Genomic DNA, 18,732 nt, shown 5'->3' with positions numbered 1-18,732 from the left:
ACACCCAGTTCACCCTTTTCCTTTGTCCCTTCCCCTTCTTTTCCTCCCCTACTCATTCCCTTTCCTTCCCTCCTTTCTTTCATCTTTCCTTTCTTTATTGATGTTCTTTGAGACATGAACATGGACGTGAGCTTAGCACACAGTCGGGATTGAGAGCATCTTTGTCTTCTAGAGTCACATCTAGTCCCTAGAAGGCCTTTGGGGACAAGAGCAGGAAATAATCCTTCATCTCCTGTGCATTCCTTTCGTTTGGTTATTTGTTTCATTTATTTTATTTTATTTAATGTTCATTGGTGCTTTGCCTGCCTGCATACCTGTGTGAGCGTGTCAGAAGCCCTGAAATTAGTTACAGGCAGTTGTGAGCTGCCATGTGGATGCAAGGAGTTGAACCTGGGTCCTCTGGAAGAGCAGCCCGGGCTCTTAACCGCCATCTCTCCAGCCTCTGGTTTGTTTGGATTTTTTGTTGTTGTTGTTGTTTTTGGAGACAGGGTTTCTCTGTGAAATCTGGCTATCCTGGAACTCACTCTGTAGATCAGGCTGCCCCTGCTGAGATGTAAAGGTGTGCACCTCCACTGCTAGCTTTACATTTTTTTCAAAAGTTGGGTCTCGCTTTGCTCAGAGTGGCCCTGATCTGGACTTAAAGCATTACCCACTCTTCCCTTGTTTTTTTAGGGACCTTAGGCCTTGCACACTAGACAAACACTATCATTGAATTATAGTTTCAGGTTTTTATTTACTGTTTACTTTGTGACAGGATTTTACCAAATTGTCCACATACGCTTTAAGCTTGCAGTCTTCCTACCTTGTCCTTCTAGATAGCTGGAATTACAGGTCACTCTTCTGCCTCAGCCCCTTAGTTGTTCAGACTACAGGTACATGCCACATCCAGAGTCTAAAGTTTTTGAACATCCAGGTTTGTTAAAATTGCTACACAATGATAGATGGCTGGGAAGTGGTGATGATGATGACAATGATGGTGATGATGATGATGATGATGATGATGATGATGATGGTGATGATGATGATATGATACCAACAAAACTGTTGATCAATCTATTGTGTTGCTGTTTCTTCAGAGAATACTAGGCAGATGGTAAAAGGTAAAACTAGAGAGCACCAGGAGAGATGTGTCTACAGCTAGGACAGTTCTGTGAAAGAGAAGATGTTGGTCTGTATAATGGCAGTATGTGTGCCAGCTGTGTGGCATACCTGTGGTCCTTGCATCAGGAGGCAGAGGCAGGAAGATAGAGTTACAAAGTCTTCTCAAACCAAACAGAAAGAAAACAGACCCACAGTGTTTGTGCTATTAGGCTTACCTGCTACATATTACTCCTCTTTAAATGTGAGTAGAAAACAGAACTGAAACATGAGCTTCATAGTTTAACTAGAGAGAGGTTGAATTCCCTAAGCTAATCTTTGGCTCTAGTCCAGCTTCAGCCTTCTAACAGTTGTCTCACTTCTTTGTGAAGAGATCAACCAACACTAACCTGCACAAGACTCCCATACGAAATGTTCTGATGGTTTATGACTTGCTCGTAAGAACTCATGCCTGTTGTGTCTCATTGATTATTAAAATAATCTGTGTTTATCAACTGTTTTTCTGTAGTTGACAGTGCAAAGAAGAGCCATGAAGACGAGGCTGCATTCCAGTCACCTCAGAACGCTCTGTACTTTGAACACAATGACAATGATTATGATATAGATTTTGTTCCACCTTCTCCAGAAGAAATCATTTCCACTGCTTCTTCCTCGTTGAAATGTTCCAGGTAAAAATAGTCAATAATCAATATTCTTGTAAGTAATCTAGCTTAGCTAGAGACTATCTTTTTTTTTTTTTTTTCTTTTTTCTTTTTTTCGGAGCTGGGAACCGAACCCAGGGCCTTGCGCTTGCTAGGCAAGCGCTCTACCACTGAGCTAAATCCCCAACCTGAGACTATCATTTCTATATATCAAAGTATTGTTTGTGCTTCTGTGGTTCATTTTGTATTCAAATGAAAGCACCCCCCCTCCAAAAAAAAAACTGTTGCTTATCTATTTGGTTATTAGAAACCATTCCTAGTTGGGTTTGGTGGCTGGCTCAGGCCTTTGGTTCCAGCACTGGAGAGCCAGTACAGACAGATCCAAGGCCAGCGGGTCTTCACAGTGAGACTGTGTCTTTTTTAAAAAAAAAAAACCAAACCTTTGTGTAACTTTACTGGTAATATTTTAAAGACCTCCTATTCCAGAGACGTAAGGTAGGAGAGTCGACTGATCTAAATCTCAGCCTAGTTATGTGGGGGGGTCTACTACTGTATTGTTTGATCACTGATTTGAGAGAGGCATCCCCACAGTGTATCGTCTGCATTAGGAAAAGAAGGAAGAGTTTTATATGTAATCTGTGTGGTTCCTTGTGCTTTGTGCCTGAGCATTTTTATTATTGGGTTTATTCATTTATGATACGTTTTGCCTGCGTTTATGTATATGCACTGTTATATATGCTTGGTGCCGGAGAATGTCAGAATAAGGTATCAGATCTTCTGGAACTGGATTTAGGAGAGGTTGTACACCATCATGTGGGTGCTAGGAACTGAATCCAGGTCCTCTGAGCCGTCTCTCCAGCTCTGGTTTGTGCTTTAACAGCTGCACTGTGATGTTTGGAGAATGATAGAAGTTGAAGTATGATTACTGTTTGATGCAAACTGTTCATGAAACAGGTTCTAGGTGGCTAAGATCCATTATGGTGTTCTTTTTTTACCCTGCTGTTTCCATGTTGATTGCCTAGCTTTATTCTTTATTAAATATGTTTGCTGCACAAATAACATTGTAACCACCTTAACTAGAATTTTAAATAAGAGGAAAGAAATATTTTTAGTTCCAAGATTCTAACGAACTATTTTCTTGTTTGATTTCCATCTGCTTGAGTGTCATGTTGTAATTGATGCATCTATAATTTCAGATTCTTTCTCTAACATTATTCTCCATAGCACTACATTTAAAAATTAATAATTTTGCCAGGCAGTGATGATACACACCTTTAATCCCAATATTTAGGAGGCAGAGGCAGGCAGATCTCTATGAATTTGAGGCCAGCCTGGTCTACAGAGTGAGTTCCTGGACAGCCAGGGCTACACAGAGAAACCCTGTCTTGACAAACAAACAAACAACAGCAAAATTATAATTTCATAACTTTCTGCGTTCTTATACCATGAGTGACTTTTACTTAGAGTGTTACTTTTCTCACTGATGTGGCAAACACTTGAGGGAATAAGGATGTGTTTCGTCCTACAGTTTCAGAGGGTGCTGGCCGTGCTATAGGAGCGGCATGTGGGGCAGGAGCTTAAGACTGTTACTGTCACAGGTGGTGGATCAGGATGTCAAGTGGAAGATCAAGCTAAACTCTCAAGATCTATGTCTGGTGGCCTCTATCTGCCAGCTAGGCCCTATGTCCCTAAGATTTCTACAACTTGTCCAAACAGTGTCACCAGGCGTCCAGACACATTAATCTTTCAGATCCAAAGCATAATATGTAGGTTTTTTTTCCCAATTGGAAATGATTATTTACAAGGTTGGTACTTTATTTTCCATTACAGCCTAATGGACTAATAATTGTACGTATTGTGTATTAGTTAGTGTTCTGTCGTTGTGAAAAGACACTATGACCTTATAAAGGAAGGGCATTTCATTGGGTTCAGCGGTTTAGTTCATGGTTGTGGCAGGAAGCATGGTGGTGCACAGACAGAGATGGTGCTAGAGAGGAGAGGAAAGTTCTACATCCAGATCAGTAGGCAGCAGAGAGGGGACCTGGGCCTGACTTGAGCATTTAAAACCTTAAAGCCCACCCCCAATTAAACACTTCCCTCAACAAGGCCACACTACTCAAATAAGGTCATGCCTCCCAATAGTGTCACTCCTTATGAGACTATGGGGACCATTTTCATTCAACTATTACAGATTGTAAAATTGAAATACAAGTTTCTCTGATTCATTATGTAATATATGCTTAGATTTTATGCATATTTTTTTCATTACTGTGGTTTTTACTTGCTGTATTTTATTTATTATCTCTTTTGAGACACTGTCTTTCACCAGTTTGGCTAGGCTTACTACCCAGCAACCCCTTATGGGTCCACCTGGCTCTGTGTCTCGGGTGTGTGAAATGGATATAAACTCAGCTTCTTACGTTTGCAGTGGAAGTGCTTTATGACTGAGCAGTCCCCCAGCTCTGGGTTTGTTTTTTAGAAAGGATGTCAACTTAAACTCATTTTTACAGCCAAGAATGACATTGAACTCCTGACTTTCCTGTCCCTACCTCTTGAGCACTGAGATTACAGCTGTGAGCCACATCTAGCTTAAGAATTTTTTCTGGGGGTTGAGGATTTAGCTCAGTGGTAGAGCGCTTGCCTAGGAAGCGCAAGGCCCTGGGTTCGGTCCCCAGGTCCGAAAAAAGAACCAAAAAAAAAAAAAAAAAAAATTCTGTCCAATCAAACAAACCATGTTTTTAGTTAATATATTTTTGTCTTATCTATAAAGTAACTAAGTGTGTGTGTGTGTGTGGTGTGTGTGTGTGTGTGTGTGTGTGTGTGTGTGTGTGTGTGTGTGTAAAGCCCACTCTCTGGTATACAGATGGCTCCTTCTAGTGCACACTCATACACATACATACATACATGCATGATGCACATTGGCTTAATGTGAGAAGTTCAGGTAAAGCTGAAAGCTGCCTGGAATCTCAGAAAGCAGTGTCATTAATAACTACTGTCCAGGGAAAGCAGAAGTAATGCTCGGGCTCTAAGAACGTGTAATTTGGATACAGAGAGCTTGGGAAAGTGGGTTTTCCACATTGAGAGAGCAGAAGCTGTGATCCTACACAACACAGAGCTGGTAAGGAATGTCAGTGGTGCAGTTTGATTGGAGCCTAGTGTACTTAGAGATAAGAGGTGAAAAGGTGAAGATGGAAGGCTTCAGAGTCAGTTAAAGAGAGATACAAAAATGTTTCCCAGCGAGATGTGGTCCGAGACTGTAATCTCAGAACTTGGGAGGGAAGGCAAGAGGGTCCATTCTAAGTAATTCTTGGCCATATAGCAAGTTTCAGGCCATCCTTTGCTACTTGACCCAGTCTCAAAAAACAACAAACAATAACAACAAAACCACCTTTCCTTTATTTGTTTGTTAGATATCTATAGGAAACTAGTGGGAGACCAAATTTGCATTTATTTCGTCCAGAGCATGATTAGGTTATCTTTTTTTTCTTGTAGTATGCTAAAGGATCTCGATGACTCTGACAAAGAGAAGGACATTCTGAGTACCTCAAAAGATCTGTCAAAACCAGAGGAAATGACCACACCGAAGTCTGATCTGGGAACCAATGAAGACTGTGATGGTATAAAAAAACATAATTTGGTTACTTCTATAAATCAAATATCCACGTTTGCATCCTGTAGCTACATAATAGAAAATGGTATATGTACTATATCCTTTGTCCTGGTAAGATAAATCATTCTGGTTCATTGATTAGCTAGTGTTTACCTGAACTCCTGAACTCAACATCTCACAAGGCTCATTTTATCTTGAAAATAATGCTTGTTGACTCATTTCACAGTTAAAGCCAGAATTTGTCTGCCTGTGAACTTAACTTTATTAGGTAAATTAAAAGCCTCTAGAAATCTTTATAACCACATTGAGTTTTTTAGATCATTCATCTCCTCTATTGTATATGTTCTGATCTGGGTCTGAATGTCCATTTTAAGTTAATAGTTATTTTTGCCTGTTAAATTATTCCTTTTCTTCTCTTTAATGCTGGAATTGAACCCAGGCCCTCTGTGTTCTGCACATTATCTGTACATCCAGCCATGTCTCAATTCTTTTTTTTTTTTTTTTTTTTTTGTTCTTTTTTTTTTTTGGAGCTGGGGACCGAACCCAGGGCCTTGCACTTCCTAGGCAAGCGCTCTACCACTGAGCTAAATCCCCAACCCCCAGGCTAGAGACTCTTAAATTCACCCTGGTAACCATGGTACTAGCCTGTTTCTCCATCTCTAAGTTTCCCTATTACATTGGCTCCAAGGATAAGGATGTGGTCAGAGACCTTGAGTGTCATGAGAGAATTCCCTCTTAGCTGACATCATATAGTTATGAACCTTTCTTCAAGATATTTCTCTTCCTCTCTGTGGAATTAGGAAAGGCTGGGTAGGATTTAGGACTCTAGAAACACCAAGGTCTGAGGCAGGAAGAGTGGAGGGATGCAGTGTTAGCTGTAAGTGTGGACCTGCAGCAGAAGCCTGTCTCCTGCTCCTGGAGTGTGGCTGCACTCCTCTGGCCTTACTGGGTTGGGGGCTTTTTTGAATTGGAGTCTTCCACTATGGCTGAAGCAGCTTCCAACCCATCATCCTGCTTCTGCCTCGTGAGAGCTGGGATCATAGGCCTGCAGCAGGTGCCTCTCAGTGTTCTTGTGGAAAACGGAGAGATTGACGCCTGCCTGCCTCACTGGCTAGTTGTTAGATTCCAAGTGGGCTCTAGGCCTTCAGTAAATGGCAGCTACTACTGTGTGCCAGGCTAGTAATCCTTCCAAGAAGGAGCGTGAAGATGGCTATTTAGCTTTTGTGAACGCTCCCTTTTCCATAAGTGTTTCCTTGTTTTAGAGCTACAGAGCAGCATTCATTCTGATAGCATGTTCTAGAATTTTGCCTTGAGTCCACACGAAGGTTACTAGTTTGTACCTTTTGGCAGCCACTTTTTTTTTTTGTCCTTGAAAATCAGAACAATGGTTGTCTGTTTTGTCTTTCTCTTAAAGCCTTGGTCAAGGGTTTTCCTTGCAGTCTGCAGTGAGATGTGTGGTCTGTCTAGCAGGGAAATCTGAACTACTTGCCACTGTGTAGGTGCAGGTGTCTTTCTGAGCCTGCCTTGTCTTTAAGTTTCTTCAGACCACTGTGCAACCTCCTCTTTCCAGTCTGAGGCTCCTGATATAGAAAAGCAACCTAACACTGGACCTCTGCATGCACAGCCATGCCTGTCTTCCCACAGTTCCCAGCAGATATCCATCCTCCATGTTCTCTCCGCAGATCGGTGTCGTTGTCAAAGGTTTTGTATGCCTGTCTTTTCCTCATGTTTCCCTCCTGCCCCTTAAACCCATCAACTGTTTTTCTTATTTTATTTTTTGAGACAGGGTTTCTCTGTGTGGCCCTGGTTGTCCTGGAACTCTATCTGAGGATTAGGGGCCTAGAACTCAGGGATCACCTGCCTCTGCCACCCAAGTGCTGGGATTTAAGGTGTGCACCACGCCCAGCCCCTGCTGGCTGTTTCTTCTGCAGCCACGTGCTCTCAGTTCTCTTCTCTGAGCACCTTTGTCCTTTCTTATTTCCTTGCTTCCACAGAATACTGTCTCCCTGGAGCTGTGTAAACTGACTTTTCTCCTTTGTATTATAAACCCTTGAAGTTGAGTGAGCACTTTCTTTGCTTCAGTGGTTTTCTTTCCTTCATCTGAAACATCAACTCCCTGGAAATTACATCTCTTAGTTGTATGGGTCAATAAAGAAAAAGGTGGAGGGGCCAGTGGGTGGCATGCTGCTGGAGTACTTGCCTGGCATTTTGGGGCTCTGGGTTCCATCGCTCTATTTATCTATTTATCTATTTACTTATTTACTTGATAATTGCTTCACAGCCCAGCAGACTAGCTTGCAGCAGCAGCTTATCCGTGTGATGGAGCACGTCTGTAAATTAGTTGATACTATTCCTATTGATGAACTGAAAGCTCTGACTTGTGGGGACAAACTGCTTCAGCAGCGAGACATAAGGTATCTTGATTTCCCTCCTTCTGGAAGATCTCTTGCAGTTCCACTACTCCAAGGAACGAGTCGGGCAAAGTGCCCAGGCTGTCTGGCCTAGGCATAAGGATGATAGTCACATCACTAAGCTTTAAATTTATCTGATCTTCAAACCATTCATTTAAGATTCATATTCAAATTTTTGAGACTGGGAGAAAAGTTCTATAGTTTCTGTTGAGGTTAAAAATGAAAGTAAACTTTATGGCTACTGTAGCACCAGACTGTTCATATTTAATGTGTCTTCTTTCTTCAGAAGGAAGCTCCTTGCTGAAGCAGGTTTTAATAGAAACGATGTCAATCTTCTGGGTTCTTTGTGGAGGCACAGGCCAGATTCGCTTGATAACACTGTGCAGTGTGACTCCTGTCCTGTGGGGCATCCTGGTAAAGAGTTAAACTCTCCATACCTTCCCTCACACTCCCTCTCCACTGAGGAATGCTTACCCACCACTGCTTCAGGAAAGACAGGATTCTCAGCCACCCCGAAGAGTCTCTCTGAAAGGCCACCATTGAATTCCCACTTACAGAAGTCCTTTGTAAGTAGCAACTGGGCTGAAACACCAAGGACAGAAAGCAGGACGGAAAGCACTTACTTCCCAGGGAGTGTTCTCACAAGCACCACTGTGAAGGATGAGAGTAAACACGTTGCTTCAGGACGTGACATAGAGAGAGAAGTCCAGGCTTCCTACGATATTGATAATTTTAACATTGATGACTTTGATGATGATGATGATGATGACTGGGAAAACATAATGCACAATTTTTCAGTCAGCAAATCTTCCACAGCTGCCTACCCACCTATCAAGGAAGGTGGGCCAGTTAAATCTCTATCAGAAAGGATTTCTTCAGCCAAGGCAAAGTTTCTTCCAGTGGCATCAACCGCTCAAAATAAAAACCTCTCAGAGTCAATTCAGAATTGCTCTGGTAAGTCTAAAATAACTGAATGCTTAAATATTATAGGAAAATAAAACTGTCCAAAGAGTTGTATAGCTTAGCAGCAGTCATTGCCTGAGCAGTACATTGTTTCTATGCAAATTTCTACTGATAATATGAATTACAAATCACAATTTCAAAAGCAAGTTGCTCTTTTGTCTCTGTAGCAGCTGTAGGTTTATAAATGTGTAATTATAACCTATTGTAGTAAAGCTCTAAAGTCATCACAACTGCCTTTGCCTTTAAAGCAACATTTTTTAGTCCCTAAAACAATAAAGTTCATGGGTGCCAAATTTTTACTGATTTAGAGGTAGGCAAAATAAAAAGGTGAGTTTACATGCTCAAATTATGTATATTTTTAGAATTCTGGATGATGAGAAGGCTTCATTTATAAGTAGAAAATTGTTTCATGTCTCACAGCATTAAAATGTGAGACAGCATAAGGATGTGAAATCAGAAATTCAATAAATATTAAGTTAGTCATGGTGGCTCACATCTGTAATCCCAGCACTTGGGAGGCTGAGGCAGAAGGATGGATGACAGTGAGTTTGAAACCAGCCTAGAGGAGACCTTATCTCAAAACAGACAACTTCCTTAACTGCTCAGGAAAAGCATGTGGCACGTCCTGAATTGGGCTGTTGAGAAGATTTCAGAGAAGCCATGTTGGAGCTCACAGTTTAATGAGGAATGAACTAAGCTACTGCAGAGGCCTCAGAGTGAAGCCTAAATTAATTTTAAAGCCTTACGTCAGCCCTATAAAGTTATCTCAAAGTGGTTTTACTGAAACAAGAATACATGTGCAAAGTTTTATGAAGTACAAACCTCCCTATTTTTGCCATTGGTGACTTAATAGCTCTGAGTTTGTTCTTAGAGTGATGCTGTTGACCTTTAAAATAGCCACTAATGGGTTTATTTTGGTATGTTAGAATGTGTCATACTCGATGTCTGCAATTATCTTTGAGACAGTTGTGTTGGAGTGAGAGGGGCTGCCGGGGCTGCTGTGTGAGAGCCTCTTGTTCTCTAGAAGTGCTGCCCTGGTAAGAAAGCAAGCAGGAGAGATGTGAGAGACAGTGAAGTATCTGAGGAGTCCAAGTGACACTGAGGTCTCAGACCTGGGTGACTGACGCCATTCACAGAAATAGGGAAGTCACAAGGCGTGTGTGATTCAGAAAGCAGTTGAGAAAGGCTATTTTCAGACTGTTGAACTTTTAAGTGTTGGAAAATCATTCAAGTAGATGTCTTTGGGGCTTGTGTGTAGAGATGGCGTATCAGTGAGAGCACTGTGTTCTGAGACCTGGGTTAGATTTCCAGCACCCCCACAGCAGCACACAATTGTCTGCAATTCCAGTTCTAGGGGATCCAACACCATCTTTTGGCCTCCTCAGGCACCAGACACATATGTGGTATACAGATAAACATGCAAACAAAACACTCACACCTATAGAATACAAATAAAATAAATAAACCAACAAATGTTTGTAAAAGAAAGCAGTGTCTTCGGGCAGTTTGATGTGTGTGGTATGGGAACTTAAGAGGACGTCAGACAGCTGGTCATTCTCTTTACACAGATGATGTCTAAAATCACAGGACTTAAAAAATTGCAAATTGTCAAAAAAACAGTCTAAAACATTTGACACACTACCAAAGCTAAGAGCAGAAGTGGAGCTAAGAAAGGGAATTCCAAACTGGTAGAGTGACTAGGGCCGGCTCACTGTGTGCTGCACACCCATCACTGTCCTGGTGATGGGTCCCTACAGCCTCGCACGGACAGAGCCTGGGTTTGCTCTGTAGCACAACAGAACTAAAACAAGTAGAAAGGGTATGGTTGTCTTGAAGACCAAAGGAGAGGAGGAAGGAAGGATGAACAACGTGTGTCGTAAGTGCTACAGAACAGTCGGGAGAGGCTTGATCTGGCCCCTAGGAATGTCTGCGACTAACTGGGAAGGAGGCCATGTCAGTAGTTTAAAGTGTGCTGCAGGGCAACTGCACCACTGATTCTTCAGGGGAAAGTGAATGCTAAACTGTGCTCCTGTGTTAATGGACAATTTTGTTGTTTTGTAGATAAGTTTGCACAAAATCTATCATCAAAAAATCCAAAACATGAACATTTTCAAAGTCTTAATTTTCCTCATACAAAAGAAATGATGAAGATTTTCCGTAAGAAATTTGGCTTGCATAATTTTAGAACTAATCAGCTAGAGGCGATCAATGCTGCGCTGCTTGGTGAAGACTGCTTTATCCTGATGCCCACTGGTTGGTATTTTCAGATAAGACTTGGCAGGAGTCCATTGGCAGATGTTAAGTGAAAGCTCTTTAATAGAAATAAAAAGAACACCTCACATTATTCTTACTGTGTGGGGACCCTTTAGACCCCAAAACCACAGTAAGAAAGTCCGTCTGTCACCGCAGCCTCTGCTCCAGTCGGTGACATGGTGAGCTTCATAGTTGCTCAGGGTTGTTAACTCAGAGCTCGTTGGGTTGACCTGAGGTAGAACTTTTCCTTGGGAAAAATTTTTTCTAATCCTAAGTAAGTCTAGAAGGGAACAGAGAGAGGGTGGTTGTGAGGGCCCAAGACCATCTGGCTGGGGCTTTGACAGTGCTGCCTGGTAGTTCTGACCATCCACTCCATCCAGAGTGAAGGTCTGGAATTCCAGTGTAGCTCTGCCCCCTTTAGGGAGGGTGTGCCCAGGGACAAGCCACTTCACTCTGTGTGGGCGTGTTCAGGACTGTGAGGAGTATAGTGCCCACTTCACAGATGAGGACCAAAGGAAGGGTGCAGCGCAGGCCATTCTTAGCCTGGGCTCTCAAGAGACCAGGATGCATTGTTCTGAAAGCCTGTGGAAGCTGCTCAGTGAATCAAATCACACACAAAGATGTTAGCTAAAACCACTGTGACTGATGGCTGATGCCTTTAGTTCCAGGACTGGGGAGGGCAGAGGCAGTGAGATGTGTGAGGTTGGGGCCAGCATATTCTACAGAGTGAGTTCCAGGACAGCCAGGGCTACACAGAGAGACCCTGTCTCAAAAACAAACAAACACAAACAAAAAGAATGTCAGCTAAGCAGTCAGGTAGGGTAGGAAGCAGGCTCAGTTCTTCATACAGCTCTTCTGTGTGTCATCCCTCTTGTTACAGGCTTTAGCAAGTCCCAGTTTCTGCTGATGTCGTTGTCACATACTATTGACTGGACATCGGAATTTGTTCAAACTGGTTTAAATTTTTTTAAAGTTATTATCACATAATTTGGTATGTGATGGGGTGTCGGGGAGCTGCATGCACACCAGGGCATATATGTGAAGGTCTTGTCAGACTTGTGCAGCAGTTTTTATCCAGGCCCTCAGACTGGTTTTAAATAGTAGACAGAGATGGCTTATCTACATTTCAGACTTTATTAACTTAGTGGCACTGTGCCTCCATTTCAACCCTGGTTCAGTCCTTGAAAGCTCTGACCTTGGGAGAGAGGGCATTGGCAGTCTTCAGTCAGAGGTTTTCGTGGCTCTTCCCAGCTTCAGGTGTTGTTTTCATGACCTTTCCATTCCACTTTCAACCTCTTGACAGATATAATCAAAATATTCCAAATAAATGGAGTGTCTAAGTCCATGCAGCTGGTAGAGCAGGTCTCTAGTCTCAGCATCCCACTATTTCTTTGACATGTCTACATACATGCCAAAATGAAATATATTCACTATGTGGAAAGGAAAGAATGTGGTATATATATTTAGAATAAATTGAAGTGGTAAAAACTACCTAGCCCAGCTTTGGCCATTAGTAGATTGATAAAATTGCAGATTAACTAGAATATAATCATGTACTTATTTTAAATTATGTTCCTGGGGGCTGGAGGCATAGCTCAGTAGTAGAGCACTTGCCCATTGTACACGGATTCCTGGGTTTGAGCCCCAGCATGGGGCAGGGTAGCCAGGGAGAGGGAAATGAGTACATATGTGGCTTTACCCTTTTATTTCAAAGGAATAATTTTTATAATAATAATGTTAGTCATACATAGACTTAGGATTTTAGAGACCCCTTATATTGCCAGAAGCAAACGTTTACTCTATTTGGATTTCTCTGGACTTTTTTAAACATTTCTGTTGAGAGTTCATTTAGTTCATTATGGCAGACAGCTAGCCTGTGGGTAATACTATTTGATGTCCTGCTGACTGTTTTAAATATTATGTTGGTTTTCTTTGTAACTTCTACACTCACGTTGGAAGCTGACATGTTTTTCATTATTTGTCACTTAGGAGGTGGTAAAAGTTTGTGCTACCAGCTCCCTGCCTGTGTTTCTCCTGGAGTCACTATTGTCATTTCTCCCTTGAGATCACTAATAGTGGACCAAGTCCAAAAGCTGACTTCCTTTGATGTAAGTTATTACATAAAACTATTAATAAAAATGCACCTGAAAAACACATGTCAGTATGCTAGGAAATCTTATTAACTGTTATTTAAATTATAAGAATAATTCACAAATTATTCTGAGTATATAGCTTCATGGCAGAGTGTTTGCGTAACATACTGCAAAAAGTAAATAAGATTAAATAATAAAGCATACAGTTAAATTAGCTGTAGAGTTAAGCACATGTGTGAAAACATTTTGATTCGAATAACTATCTGTAAGGGGTTTAGCTCAGTGGTAGAGCGCTTGCCTAGGAAGCGCAAGGCCCTGGGTTCAGTCCCCAGCTCCGAAAAAAAGAACCAAAAAAAAAAAAAAAAAAAAAAACTATCTGTATTTCAGTTTGATTTTATTCTTCTGTAAGGATGTATTTTAGTAAGAGCTCTTAGCCTACATTTTGCTGATGTAGGTTTTGGGTTTTTTTACTAGTATAAAGGGGCTCCTTTTTTGGCTCGTGTGAGATCACCATTACTCTTTCCCCGTGCACATGTGTGTGCTGTACACCTGCCTTTTTCCTCTCCTGAGCTGAAGGAATTACGACTGCTGCACTCTGTTAAGGTCCTCACATTGCAAAAGAGTTGGTTACGGTGTTAGGAATCGTACCCTCTCACTGTGACAACTGGTTCGATTTTTGTCATGGGAGTGATGGTAACCATTGCACAGCTGTTCACCTTGTTCTAACACCACAGACAGACCACAGTAGTGCAGACCTTTAACCCTAGCACTTTGGGAGGCAAAAAGAGGTTCCTCTGTCAGTTAGAAGCAAGCCTGGCATACAAGCAAACTTGGGCCAGCCAAGGTTCTAAAGTGAGCCCCTGTCACACACAGACACCGTGGTGCATGGTCTTCTCTACAGACAGAAGAGATGAAGCAGTGTAGGAAATGGAAGGAGCAGTGTAGGAAATGGAAGGAGCAGTGTAGGAAATGGAAGGAGCAGTGGAGGAAATGGAAGGAGCAGTGTAGGAAATGGAAGGAGCAGTGGAGGGAATGGAAGGAGCAGTGGAGGAAATGGAAGGAGCAATGTAGGAAATGGAAGGAGCAGTGGAGGAAATGGAAGGAGCAGTGGAGGAAATGGAAGGAGCAGTGTAGGAAATGGAAGGAGCAGTGGAGGAAATGGAAGGAGCAATGTAGGAAATGGAAGGAGCAGTGGAGGAAATGGAAGGAGCAGTGTAGGAAATGGAAGGAGCAGTGGAGGAAATGGAAGGAGCAGTGGAGGAAATGGAAGGAGCAGTGGAGGAAATGGAAGGAGCAGTGGAGGAAATGGAAGGAGCAGTGGAGGGAATGGAAGGAGCAGTGGAGGAAATGGAAGGGGCAGTGGAGGAAATGGAAGGAGCAGTGGAGGAAATGGAAGGAGCAGTGGAGGGAATGGAAGGAGCAGTGGAGGAAATGGAAGGAGCAATGTAGGAAATGGAAGGAGCAGTGGAGGAAATGGAAGGAGCAGTGGAGGAAATGGAAGGAGCAGTGTAGGAAATGGAAGGAGCAGTGGAGGAAATGGAAGGAGCAGTGGAGGAAATGGAAGGAGCAGTGTAGGAAATGGAAGGAGCAGTGAAGGAAATGGAAGGAGCAGTGTAGGAAATGGAAGGAGCAGTGGAGGGAATGGAAGGAGCAGTGGAGGAAATGGAAGGAGCAATGTAGGAAATGGAAGGAGCAGTGGAGGAAATGGAAGGAGCAGTGGAGGAAATGGAAGGAGCAGTGTAGGAAATGGAAGGAGCAGTGGAGGAAATGGAAGGAGCAATGTAGGAAATGGAAGGAGCAGTGGAGGGAATGGAAGGAGCAGTGGAGGAAATGGAAGGAGCAATGTAGGAAATGGAAGGAGCAGTGGAGGAAATGGAAGGAGCAGTGGAGGAAATGGAAGGAGCAGTGTAGGAAATGGAAGGAGCAGTGGAGGAAATGGAAGGAGCAATGTAGGAAATGGAAGGAGCAGTGGAGGAAATGGAAGGAGCAGTGTAGGAAATGGAAGGAGCAGTGAAGGAAATGGAAGGAGCAGTGTAGGAAATGGAAGGAGCAGTGGAGGAAATGGAAGGAGCAGTGGAGGGAATGGAAGGAGCAGTGGAGGGAATGGAAGGAGCAGTGGAGGAAATGGAAGGGGCAGTGGAGGCTTTGCGTTTTCCTGACACAGACGCGTCCTGCTCTAGCACAGGCCAGCTTCAGATGTGCTAGGATGCAAGGCCGGCCTCCAATTCCTAACTCCTTTCTCACCCTCATGAGCGCTGGGATTCCTCCTCTACGCCACCATAGCTAGGCAGGAAAGCTATTTTGAGTTGCATTTAAAATGAATTTTTGAAAATATGTGTACTAGCTGGATGCGGCACAGTTAACAGTACTTTGGAAGCTGAGGGTACAGGAGGGTCACAAGTTTGAGACTCAAAGTGAAACTCTGACTCAGAAAACAAAACTTAAAAAATAAAAATGGTGCATTGATTATGGTGAGATATTCTTTTGGCAGGTATGATATATGACTTATATAAAACCTAAACATAATCATGTCTGATTAATGTATAAGTAAGGTGAAATTTTAAATTATTACTTTTAACTTAGATTCCAGCTACGTACCTGACAGGGGATAAGACTGACTCCGAAGCTGCAAACATTTACCTCCAGTTGTCAAAGAAAGACCCGATCATCAAGCTTCTGTATGTCACCCCAGAGAAGGTTCGTATTTACCTCACTGTTCTCAGTGTGGTGGACAGCACACTGGACACATACATTCTGAGGCCTTGGTGATGACTTTTATATACATCAGTGAGTTCTTGTATAACCTTCACTCCAGGTCACAGATGGTAAAGTCGTCTCTGCCTCCTGCATTGTTTGCTCTGAAATACTTCATTGAGAGTGAGTTGCAGACCTGCCATCTTCACCCTGCTCTACCTCACTGTGCATTCCCTGACCATATAGCATTCCCGTAGTAACCACTTTTTTTATTAAAAAAGGGGGGGGGGAGAAAATCCCAATTTTATCTCTTTTTATCTAAACAGTTTTGTTACTTTGACATTTTTTGAAGCATAAGGGCTGGTTGTGAGGACTGTGCCTCAGTTTGAATTTGCCTTGTTTCCTGCTGATTAAGTTCGTGTTCCTCACTTTGGCAGTGGTGCTGCAGACTTGCCGGGGTTCTTCTGTGTACTCTAGAAGATGCTTGGCAGTGACTCATCCCATTAGCAGTGGTGTTCACTATCCAGTCGAGTGATCGAAACAGTATTGCCAGGCCGCTGCTTCACTGAACCTAACTCTTCCTTCCCCTTCCAGCTTCGTAATTAGTGGTTATTCTGCTGTAGGAGGCCTGCGGCTGTGGAAATACCATCATAGGTAGCAGCGCCCGCCTCCCCACAAGCTTTTGTATCACTGACTGTTTCTCAGTCAGTTATTCCTATAATGAAGGCCAGGTTTTGAGGTTACTAATACAGTCCATTCTGGCATTATGAAAGCTGCCTGATGCTGCATATTTATCAGTGTGAACTTCTGGGTTCTTTATTAACTTAGTAAATTACAATCAATTTTCACTACGTGTCTTGATGTTCTAATTGCCTAGATTCAATCAGTGAGGAAGCTTCATCAGCCTGACTTCTGTGTCCTTTTCTTGTGTCCCTGTCAAGATATGCTTGTTATTGGTATATAACTATCTATATATATAATACATAGAGTTCTTCCCCAAATGGTATGCATGGACTAAACATCTAAACGGCCATTACCAGGCTCCCATTACGTAAGGTGCTGACTTTGAGCCCGGTAGGAGAGAATTCCACACATGTTCATAATGTGTGCGTGGACCCGCACCCCCTCCCTGCAAAATGAACACTTGTAAAACAATTAAGTCCAGCAAGCAGAGTAAATGTGTGATAACTCTCAGATATGTTGAGGCAGAAAAGAGTTTTAGAAGGACTAACCTGATGCTAAACTGTTGGATGTGGATGAGTGTATGAAGTGTCTTGTGTGCCACTTGCTTCTGCTCTGTGTGACTGGTTCTAACAGGGAGTAACGGGAACGGTAGTGATGGTGGTCATTTAAGTGTGTGTTTATCTCTCTCATGTAACTCTATTCTAGGTCTGTGCAAGTAACAGGCTGATTTCCACTCTGGAGAATCTGTATGAGCGGAAGCTCTTGGCACGCTTTGTCATTGATGAAGCACACTGTGTGAGTCAGGTGAGTTCTCTTGGAATAGCATCAGTTACCACCAGCAGTGCTCGGAGCCACGGCATGGAAGCCTATGCAGTGGCCAAGTCGGGGCCGCTGCCTCACTGAGAGTAATTACATACTGACCAGAGGGATACAGATAACCAATATTTTTTCCAATTAGTGGGGCCATGATTTCCGTCAAGATTACAAAAGGATGAATATGCTTCGCCAGAGGTTCCCTTCTGTCCCAGTGATGGCTCTCACGGCCACAGCGAACCCCAGGGTACAGAAGGACATCCTCACGCAGCTGAAGATTCTCAGGCCTCAGGTGTAAGTTTTCGATTTTCTGATTCTGTACATTTGCGTCACCTATAGGACTTTATCAAGCCAAGTGTCCAGATAGCTAAGTCAGAATATTTGAAGTTGGGAGAATGGTTTTTGTTTTTCTTTTGTTTTTGTTTTGTTTTGTTTTGTTTTTTCTTTTTTTTTTTCGGAGCTGGGGACTGAACCCAGCTTGTTAGGCAAGTGCTCTACCACTGAGCTAAATCCCCAAACCCTTTTTTTTTTTTTTTTTAATCCTCGGGTGATTCCAGGTGCAGTGAAATTTGGGGACAAAATGTGGGATTTTTTTTCTTAACAAAAGTAAAACTCTAGGGCAGCTTAGAAGGCAGCACACATAAAGGCAGGAGCCTAAAGTCAGTCCTAACTGCCTGAGGTCAACCCTGGTCTCTTTGGTAGAAAGAAAGAACTGGCACCTTTTCCTGCCTGCCTGTTGCCTTTCAGCTTCCACAAGCAAGCCCTGATGAACAAGTACATAGAAACAGAAGGAAAATCATCCCACCCACTGCTTTAGAAGTGGGATAAGTCAAACTCGGTACTGAGTGACCTGTTGGAATCCTTTAACAGAGTACGTTTTGCATATCTTACTTTGACTTCCACACTCCCCAGTGACTTCAGGGAATGAGCAGGTGACCCTGCTTTGTCATATTAAAGTCTCTGTTACATGCACGATTCGAGGTCAGTCTAGAACCCTTAGGACAGCACTTTCACTTGGATTTCATCTCAGCAGCATGCATTTTACTACCTCCAAATCCATAATTTTTTTTTCTTTTTTTCCGGAGCTGGGGACCGAACCCAGGGCCTTGCGCTTGCTAGGCAAGTGCTCTACCACTGAGCTAAATCCCCAACCCCCCCTCCGAATCCATAATTAATTGGTAACAAAAGCCTCTAAAAATATTCCTCTGTGTACATTAGGTCGTGCTGGGCCGTTGTGCCTCTGCCTGGAGTTTGGTTTTTTGTTTGTTTATTGTCTTTTTTTTTTTTTTTTTTTTTTTTAGATTTATTTATTTACTTTATGTATGTGAGTACACTGTCACTGTTCAGGCACACCAGAAGGGGTCACCAGATCCCATTACAGATGGTTGTGAGCCACCATGTGGTTGCTGGGAATTGAACTCAGGACCTCTGGAAGAGCAGTCAGTGCTCTTAACCACTGAGCCATCTCTCCA

At 42.7% G+C, this 18,732-nt stretch overlaps 1 protein-coding gene across 4 annotated transcripts in view; it reads left to right on the top strand.

Annotated features, from left to right (window-relative positions):
• Blm (BLM RecQ like helicase) overlaps positions 1 to 18,732 on the top strand; it is an 86,167-nt gene that overhangs the window by 24,848 nt on the left and 42,587 nt on the right. For all 4 annotated transcript variants that reach the window (XM_087557461.1, XM_087557457.1, XM_087557453.1 and 1 more), the window contains 9 exon segments: positions 1,607 to 1,766; positions 5,232 to 5,356; positions 7,631 to 7,763; positions 8,047 to 8,714; positions 10,785 to 10,976; positions 12,966 to 13,084; positions 15,653 to 15,766; positions 17,153 to 17,251; positions 17,406 to 17,554. In XM_087557461.1, the coding sequence (XP_087413587.1) occupies positions 1,607 to 1,766; positions 5,232 to 5,356; positions 7,631 to 7,763; positions 8,047 to 8,714; positions 10,785 to 10,976; positions 12,966 to 13,084; positions 15,653 to 15,766; positions 17,153 to 17,251; positions 17,406 to 17,554 (1,759 nt within the window).

This window comes from Rattus norvegicus, chromosome 1, assembly GCF_021556685.1.
Source record: "Rattus norvegicus strain SHRSP/BbbUtx chromosome 1, alternate assembly SHRSP_T2T, whole genome shotgun sequence".
Lineage (NCBI taxonomy): Eukaryota > Metazoa > Chordata > Mammalia > Rodentia > Muridae > Rattus > Rattus norvegicus.
This window is presented reverse-complemented; position numbering and strand designations above follow the sequence as displayed.